Raw genomic sequence first — 10211 nt, forward strand, 5'->3', positions numbered from 1 at the left:
CCGGAATTAATGGACATGCTGCACCTCAGAAAATCCAAATCCCATCGAGCTATGCACTCTAGAGACTTTAACCTCAGCACTGAAATAAATAGGACATGCTGGAGGGACAGATTCATAACCCAGGGGCTCCCTTCACTCTGGAATAAAATCCCAGTCCAGGTTAGGCAGAGTCCCTCATTTCTTCTCCTCAAGAGGAATCTTGATGAGTGGATGGGAGATCGTAGGTTTACCCCGGGTATCACTTCTGTGTCTGTTAGACAGAGGCACAGTATACTAACCTCGAAAAAGGGCATAAATTTAAAATGGGTGGCGAAAGCCAAACTCATTCTGGCTAGGCTTATCAATGCTCTAGGGCAGATAGCCTAGTATGAAACTATGAACCTATGAACCATATAGCTACATTAGTCAGTAAATCTTCTGTATTTAGCAACTAATTGCTAAAGGTATCATCTTAAGCCCTGATCAGATCTTTTCCAGAATACAGTGCTTCCTTTTGGCATGTACCTTGGTAGAGAGAGAGAGACAGCTGCACACACCTCAATGCCACAGAGGTTCCTGGCTAAAAGAATCACTTGACGTCGAACACCTTGCTTATCATGAAAAACTGGAAGCCTTCTTGTAGTCTGCGTCTTGCAGATGCCCTAAAGGAAGACTTGTTTCCCTTACCTTGCCATTGGCAACAGTCATTCTCAGTCACTTTTCCTTAAAAGAAAAAGTCATAGTGACACTGGAACTGGAGATATTTTCCTAGATCAGGAAATAAGGAAGACTCATTGGAGAGGGAGCGAGGAGGTTCGTTATCCAGGCCCCCCTCCCCCTTCTTTTCAGTATACTTTATTTAGAATTCGACACCTGGCTCATAACTCGCACAGCTTCTAAAGCTGTCAGTTGCCTACTAACAGTCCAAATTTTGACCTACCAGATTTCAGCAATTTACCTGGTCCTAGTTCTGTAGTAGGTATACTTATTCTGTAAATTATTGATGCATACTTCTGTCTGTGACACCCGTTGCAGAAGTATTTTGCACTTTCATATCTTTGTATTTGTCATATTTGTTTTAATTTGATAAATTTTATGTGGTGCTTTTCTCCCTGGGCCTCCGCTGAAAAGGCAGTAGCTAAGTCTGATTATCCCAATCCAACAAATGTCAGATAAATAAAATACTTAGTTAAGCAGGGTGACTCATTCAGGATGTCTTCATTTGAACACCGCTTATATGATTGGATGGATGATCTTGTTTACTCTGGCACTTTCTGGCCTCGCTGTCCCCGAAAGAGGTAGGGGGGACCTCTGCTTCTATTTGGCAAGTTGCATATGGCCTCTAGATTGACTGCTATATATGCCTTGTGATCGTACCTGTGACTGGCTATATTTTCATGGTCTAGCTAACACTGCAGAATTTGGGAAGGTCAGATGAAGGCACAGTGAAGAAGGGCAGTCACAGTTTTATTTATTTGCTTTTTCTTACCTGGAAAAGTCCGTCTGGGAGCTGAAATACACATTTTCAGTGGAGGTCTGGAGAGGAAAGCACCAAAACAAAGATAGTGTATTTTTGATCATTCAAAAGAAAAATGGTTAATATTTACAAAGTATTTTAAAGCAATTTGCCAAGAATATTATTTGCAAAGCATATCAGATTAAGGAAGTGCATGTTTTAAAGATATTGAGTGGATTTGCAAGTAATGTATTAGTACACTTGTATAGTATGGACAGAGTTAAGATTGCATACTTAACCCTGTAGATGTGGTACAGTTGCATAGTTAGTTGCCAGATGATGCATTTTAGGGCAGATTTTTTGCTATGAGTAGCTTTGAAAGGTTGATATGTAGAGGAATTTCAAGCCATTTGAGAATTTTGAGCACTGTGCAGTGGTGGAAGTGGTTTGGGAGGCTCTAGGTGAATTTGCTAATTTTGTTGTAGGTGTATTCTTATTTGGTAGAAAAGTTGAAATTTGTGAATATTGGGCATATTAGGAGGGTAGAAAGGAGAAGGGAGGTGGCAGCAACCTTTTTTTTTACTATAAGGACTTAGCAAGTGCGTTGCTCAGAAAAGTGCGCATAATGTAGTGTTTGACTGCGGTGTCAGTGTGCAGATCAAATTTTAACTTATTCATAGGATCATGGGGGGGTTACTAGGCTAATGGCCCTTACAAGCCTAGCTAAGTATTTTCATTTTTTAATGGTGCTACTAGTGGTCCTGACTTGGCACCTGCTGCCCCTGTCCAGAAGGACATTAGTCTGTTATGACTAATTACTGCAGCAGTGATCCTTAAGATTAATGTAATGGCAGGTGTGTGAGCATATTTAAAGCCATCCTACCATTGAGTAAGATCTCTGCTGCAGCATTGACTGCATATTCCTATCTAGCACTGTTTTGCTAGGACTAAGATTTTTCACCTTTCTGGGAAAGCATTGTATTTTCCTAGACACTTGCATTATCTGTTTGGACAGAACAGATCTTTAATGTCTACTTGGTTGTTTCTATGGATACGTTTGTTAGTGGCTATCGGTCATTCAAAAACAAAACCCAAGATGGCCCAGGCACCTCTCTCCTTTTGTGTAGTATATTTGTCTTACTGATATTTGCACCACTAGGAGCAATTGAAAGATCAAAGTCAGGTTTTGTATTCTCCCATATGTTCTGTTTGATATTGCAGTATTGATGTTACTCATGTTAACTGTAGATGTTGGACTATGCATGCACAGTTTTATTACCTTCATGCATCTTTTTTATTGTAATCTAGCAATCTGATTAAGCACTTGGAAAGAGCACAAGAGACTCACTGAATTGTAAGTATAGATTTTCATCAGGGCAGCCGTCATTTTATAGAGCTTGAATGGTACAGAAATGTATCGCGTGTGTACATTAATGCCACATTACAAAGTTTTTAAAGCTTCAGTCAGGAATAAAACTTCAGTTGCAGTTTTGAGGGTGCACTCTTAAGCTGAAGACGCACATGATACAAGTCATCCCGGAAAGTAAATGTAAAACTTGTTGAACAGTGAAGTGAGACAAAGAAATTAGAAAGCCAAAAATGGTGAGATTTTTTTTTTTTTTTTTGGGGGGGGGGGTAGAGGGTGCCACGTACTGACTGAAACACTTGAGCTGCAGCCATAAGAGAGAATTCTTAGGTACACTCTTCTTAACTTGACCCAATAGCTTCACTTATGTTTGCTTCCCAAAAATTAAGTTCATTTTGTTCATGTGAACAATGCTGGCAGAGAAGCACTTGCAAAACAAATCTCAATTCATAGAAAAAAGTAGTATAGTGAAGCATTAATGGACATCTTGATAATAGACTGTTGTATCTCTAACAATCTACTTTAGGAAGTTCTTTTTAATTTGGATTATTTATGTATTTTTCTTTTCCAGAAACATCTTATCTTGCTAGTAAAAGGTTTATGTACAGGCACCAGTCGACTTGACAGAACTGAGATTATTACATTCACAGCAATGATGAAGTCTGCAAAACTCCCTCAGACCTTGCAGACGCTATCTGATGGTATGTACAATCTGTTTTTGTAGGTTAACAAGTGGTGGTTTTAGGTTCATGTTGGTATCTTTTTGTAATATTGAAAAATTAACCTGTAACAGTTTGTTGCATTTTAAGCATGTTTTTATTTGAAGTTGTGAGTGGGTACTAATGTCTCCTAACTATCTGGTCAGAAACTGCTACTTTGCCCATTCATTCCTAATTAGGTGACAGTCGTACTGTAGTTGTCAAACAAGTGGCTATTTTTTCCAGCATGTCAGAAATATGCCCTTGCATGTCCCCTGAGGATGTATTTTGTATACTCCATCAGGGTGTTATAGCATAGGACTTTGGCTAGATCACCTATCGCAGTCATTTAGGCAGCTTAACATGTTTAGGTGAATGGTTCTTGAAAGGTCTCTGACTTTCAACTGGGGGTAGGTTAATGGGCGATGCAGCTTGTGACAACATCCATGTATTAAATTTGCAGGCATCATTTCTAGTCTTTTTTCCTTCATTTAGCTGGCTTGCATGACCTATTTGTAAGAGAACATTTTTAAACCCATTTATCATTTCACACACAGGCACAAACACACGAATAAAAAAAAAGACCCATATTAATACTTCACTTTTTCATTTACATATATTATGCATTGCGTATGTTTTCTTTATAGTGGTCATTCAGTCCAACATTACATAAATTGCTCATTTCTTTTCCCTTAAAAGCGTCTTAAATTTCTGATCATTGTTCTTCATATATTGTTTCCACAAATTCTATTTATGTAGTTTGCTCCTTTTCTAAAGATCCCACTTGCCTTTTTTTTTTTTCCCTTTTACAAACTTTAATATTTCAAATACTGTTGGGTTAGATTTTGTTTTCCATTGTTTTGTAATTACTTTTTTGGCAACCAGCCTTGTCTCTAGGCATTTCAGATCCTGTGTCCAGTTCACTTCAAAATAAGCATTTCCTTAGTTGTAGCCATTTGTCCCCATAATGTTTCTGACATAGTACTCTGTAGGTAATTTTTAAAATCTGCTAACTCATTACACTTAAAGAAATATGATCTGATGTCACTTCAGAGTATAGGTCTTCAGATCAGAGTCTGATCAGACTTGGGTCACTTTCAGACTTTGCTTTTTCTGAGCAACTTTTGCATTAAGTGCTTGAAAGTTTAGAATATGGAACATGTTAAAATACATTTTCCACTTCCATGGTGTATAGCAGTGAAGCCCTGACAGTTGACTAGACTTGAGTAGCAACCTTGATGCAAGAGAAGTTGATTGATTGTGGAGGGATGAGAACAAGTATGCAGTGCTAGCTTTTCCATTCCAGGGAGATGGTGTATGTGGACTGCTGTGCCTGAGGAAAGTTTATTGCAGTTTATGCAACATGACACTGTAGGGACATGTACTTTCCAAGGAGTGCACGTGCATGCTAGCCTAATGCCAAAGTGTGGTGATAGCAGCTTTCTAGTAAAATAAAATGTTAGGAGTATACCAGATCTCCTTACTGCTGCTTAATGGTCAGGATTTCTGGCTGTTATCTCTCTCCTGTGGCCGTCTGTTACCTGGAGTCGGGAGGAACACTTGGGTCAGTAAACACACTATTGTTATTGTGTAGGGGGCCGTAAAGAATGGTGGAATAAATATTGGAAGAGCCTCAGACTAAGAACATTCAAGTACATTCTTTTTAAAAGTAAACTTGAATGTAGCAGTTAACTTTGTAAATCTTTGACATTGTAGCAGAATGGTCATGTTTCCTGCCTCAAGTTGTTAATTCTCCCAGTAATTGGCTGGTGTCTCCCCCCTTTGATCCTGTTGCCAGCTTTATATCTCTAACTTTATTCAGTACTTCAAAATATAAACCAGCTGTAATAATTTCCACTTATTAGTGATTGCTTTTGTACAGTTTTCAGATAGTTTCCAAAATATTTCTAATAATCTTATAGGGTCTTGTCTATTTTTTCTTGTCAGAGGAGTCCTAGGTTTGGCAGCAGTCTCCTGTTGCTTAGGTTGTTGTACTAATAGTTGTGCAGTTATTTAACAGCAGCCTTTCTAAATGATTTGCATTGTATCCAAATATTCCTTTTATCTTCCTTTTATTGCTCAACAGCTTCTCCTCTTTGTTACATTTCCTCTTTGTCTGCAATGCTTTTATATTTGATAACACCTCTCAATAATTCCCATAATTTCTTTCCCGTATCTTTTTCTTATTTCTACATATTTTTAAATTCCATGTTTTTCATCCCACACCCTAGTTATTCCTTCTGGAGTGATTTGTATATTTTCCCTAGCAACTCTTGAATCATTTACACTACTTGTTCCTTAAATCCCTTTTATTTGATTAAAAAAAAAAGTATGAAAGTGCAAGCATAGAATTTTTAATTCGTTACCCTGCATCCTTATCTTTGTGTATGGTCTGAAGAATTTATTGGAAGTTTCAAAGCTGTCAGTTAAGTACCGATGCTGCTCCTGTGGGACATAACTGGGTTAGATTGACTAGAAATTACTGTACCTTGGGAAATGTGTAAAGTCTATGTTTCTCTTGGTAAGTTCACATTTTTCATTACAAATGTTCTTGTGTATTTTTTTCAGAAATCTCCCGTTAATTTCCCTTCTAGGTCTCCCAACTGCATCTTCACTATTAGTCTTTACCCATGAGTGATATTCCTACTGAAAGCTAATTATCTCTTCCATAATTCTCTTTTAATAGTAGTGTTTTAAGTGGAATACAATACATGCCAGTGTAATCCTACTTCCCTGCCAATACCTATTTATTGTCATGATTCTACCCTTCGTTATTTATCTTCTGCTGTTATTTGAGCTCCTCTCAGTCAGGATTACCCCCCTTTCCCTATTCTGTCAAATATCCATTTGGAAGTCCTTTCTTTCCCAAATTCACATGATCATTCCCCATCCAAATGTCTCTTGTAACATTGTGATTTGCATCATTCGCTTAATTGTAGTTCAGTACACTTCATACCTGTAATTCCTTTTACATTCCATGTGATAGAGGTGGTAATTCTAATAGTGTTTTTTGCCTATTCTGTGTGGTGGTTTTTTTTTTTTTTTTTTTTTTTTTTTTTGTACTTTTCCAACTTGCAATTTATATGCATACATTTAATGTTTGGAATGCCAATGTCCTATGTAGCTGCTTTTCCTCTAATAAAAATGTTCAAGAAAGAACTATGTACGTTTTTATTTTAACCCCAACCCCTTTTAACTCTGCAAACATGCAAAACAAAATACACTTCAAAAGGGGGAGGTATCCTTCCATGTAGGGGCATTTGCCCCTAGACACCAACATTGTTTGTGTAAAGCATTGGTGTCACTGCCAGTCCCATCTGAGGAGAAAAGTACAGTGAAGCTATTTATACTATCCTGTAATAGGTTATAATCTGCTTTGAAGAAGTTTTTTAGTTTAATTGCTGCTGGGAGGGTGGTCAGGTGTGATAGGTGCTTCGAATGAGACTGATTTGTGGCCAGATCTATCCAGGGAAGACCTCATAGTGGCGATGTTAGTGGTCACCCATATTGGTAAGCACCACATCCAGGATGTTGGCACCTCTTGTGGGGGTGTTGACCAGCTAGTCCAGAGCATTGGCGTTAAGTTGAGGAAGCTTTGGGCAAGTGAGTTTGAGCGCGAGTAATTTACCCAGTCAGTGGCTGGGTAGTTAGTCACCCAAAACTGTGGTGTTCTGATGTATCTTGATAGACTCAAGTAGATCCAAATAGGCAGAATGGGTGTCCTGATTCGTGGAGGGGGTCTTGTAGCTGGCAATGACTTGAAATAGGTGTCTTACAACAGTTAATTGGACCTGAAGTATTTCCAGGGAATCGTATTGCTTAACCAATCTGGAGGTGTATTTATCTTTAATGAATGTTGATACACAGCCTCCTTGTAATTTTCACCCCTTTTAACTCAACTAGCCAGAAAGTATGCGCCCTCTTGAGTTCTAGTCCAGTCGCCCTCGATTAGATGGGACCCAAATGGCACTCCTCCCACAAGGGTACAGAAGGGCCTTCGACAATGGGTCGAATTTGATGCTCAGAAGTTGTTACAAAACAGACCATAAACAGTAAACCTGGAACTGGGCTATACTGCAGCTGAACTAGTACAATATACAGTAAGATGTGGCAAAAACAGTTCAGACAAGTCGCAGTAGATTTAAATGTGCAATATAAGAGTAAAACAAGGTACTTGTAGCTAGTTGGAAGCAACGGATGCCTCATGAACTTGTCCTGTTGAATTCCTGTGTCAGCAATTTGACACGGTCTTGTGGTATAGGTCTCTAATAGCTTAAGCCTAAATGTGCTGTTCCAAGTGTCCTTGTTGGGACATCTACTGTTAACCATTTGACCACCAAGTAGTACCCACTTGCCAGTGGAACTACCTTAATGTAATGTTCTGAGATTATGTTTTTCTCCATAGTGCTGATTAGCATAGTCAAATTTAATTGACCTGCAAGCAGCATTTAGTACAGTCCAGAACTGGCTTGACCATGGCAATGTGAATCCAGTAAAAAACAAGCAGTTATATAATACTGACTTGAGCAATCTTTGTAATGTTAAATTGAATAATAAACTGTATATGTGTATATATATATATATATATATATATATATATATATATATATATATATATATATATATATATATATGTATAATGCATAAAAAGAAAAATCTTCTGATTCTTTTATGAATGCATGTCCTTGAGTAATATGTGAAGTTTATATAAAGGCGTTTACATATATTATGCTTTAATCAAGCAAGATACTTCAACTTAAAAGGGTCCATGCTGATTGTTGGATCAGTTGGAGTGGAAGTAGCTTGATGTCACCAATTTTAGAACTGCCTGGCTTTTGAACATTTGTATACAAAACAGAAGCAGAGATGCACAAAAAAACTTTGGGTCCTGCTCAGTGTAGACCACAGCCCACTATTCATTAGAAAAAAAAGGGGGTCTCTAACCTTGTTAATATCAAAACTGATCTGTGAAGCGATTGTTATGGGTAACTTAATCTAATAACACTTGCATCTACCTGCAGTAGAAATAGTTTGGTCTGAAAAGACCTTCCTTTGCTAGCCATTGGAAAGTCCACGTTGATCTATAATGTATAGCTTGGTAAACAAAATTAAATATGTACACATCAGACTCCCTCAAAATTCTACACGCACAGACGACTTGTCCAGACTTCATAGTAGTGCCAGCCTGGTTCAAATCAAAATGAGATGCAAGATCCTCAGGCTAGTTTCTTTTTGGACACAACTACCTAATTATAAAACCACCAAAACGGTTCCTTAAAAACCACAAAACCGAAAAAAGACCAGTAGTATCTTGTTGTTCTGTTCACCAGGCGTATTTTATTCCAAAATAAAAATCTCTTGGAGATTTTTATTTTGGAATAAAATACGTCTGAACAGAAGAACAAGATACTACTGGTCTTTTTTCGGTTTGTGGTTTTAAACAACTACCTAATTGTTCCAGTGGTTTATTAAAGCAGGTAATCTGCTAGTACGACCTTAAAGGCAGCTGTGAGAGAAACTTATTCCTTTGTAAGCTGCAATCCAGAACATTTTTCTCTGTGTGGGACATAAATACTGAATTAGTATCACTTGACATCTACTTCAGTTAACACTGCTACTGTTAGACCAACTGTAGGCTTAATCTAGGCATCTAGGCATTTTTGAGTAAAAGTGCATAACTGCCCGTTTCATTGGTCATCTTATTGCATGTACCGTTTTTCTGTTTTTGCTGCCTTAGCCGACTGCAATCATATCACTTCCAACTGGACTCTGCAGCTATCCTGTTTAGAGCCAGATCATGATCAAAGGGGGTCCTAGGCAGAGTAATGGACCCCCCCACACAGCCATTCCAGTGTCCCATTACTTGGCTGTATCTTCCCATTTACCATAAACACTTTTTCAAACCTGTCTGTGTGCATATTTCTTTACCTTTACAGTGCTTACAGAAGCTTTATTTAAGTCCTTTTATTTCAAAATGTGTTAACACAAACTCTGATAGCTTTTTGCTAATGAAAAGAGAGCAAAACACACTTGGCATGAGCAAAGAAACTTCTCTTCCTTCAAAAATTTCATTATTTGAAGTGCATCTGACCATTGTCAGGTGGTGTGCATTTGTATCCACAGACATCCCTCAAACCCTGCAATTGAATAGCTACATTGTTGACTACATCTTTCCCAGATTGTAGGTGTAAAAAAAAAAATAAAGACCAGTGTCTCATTTTTAAATTTGTTTCAAACAAACACTCTGTAACCGTAGTATTTCAGCTTGATTCTCTCGCGCGCACTGATGCTGCAAAGCCAGATTTACTGTTTAAAAATGACCAGATAAGAGCATAAGGTACTTTCTTCCATAATCTCCCACCCTAACCAGCAATTATAACTGCTTTGACTGTGTACACACATTGTTATGAAGAATTGTGTACTTGTGGTACCTTTTGGGTGAACTGCATGAAATTGTATAATGATCACTAGCATCATATTCTAGCCATGTATAACACATTCTATAAGATCACTTATTTATAGGGGCATAAGTAATATAACCAACACATGCTAAGTGAACGTGTGCAGTCTCTGCTGAAATAAGTCATCTGAATAATTCCACATTAAAGAGAAGTGTTGCTAATACAGAGATTTTCTGGCACACTTTGCTTTTAAGTGTTTCATTGATAAATGCAGTGCCACTACCCTTGAAAAAGTTGCTTATGTTGCATTA

At 37.9% G+C, this 10211-nt stretch overlaps 1 protein-coding gene across 1 annotated transcript in view; it reads left to right on the top strand.

Moving 5' to 3' along the window:
- The window catches only part of UBR4 (ubiquitin protein ligase E3 component n-recognin 4), a 3959899-nt gene that overhangs the window by 23885 nt on the left and 3925803 nt on the right, over positions 1-10211 (top strand). The window contains 1 exon segment of the mRNA XM_044087073.1: positions 3373-3502. Within this exon segment, the coding sequence (XP_043943008.1) occupies positions 3373-3502 (130 nt within the window).

Source organism: Protopterus annectens, chromosome 1.part1, assembly GCF_019279795.1.
Source record: "Protopterus annectens isolate FY-2018-M chromosome 1.part1, PAN1.0, whole genome shotgun sequence".
NCBI classification, from domain to species: domain Eukaryota; kingdom Metazoa; phylum Chordata; order Ceratodontiformes; family Protopteridae; genus Protopterus; species Protopterus annectens.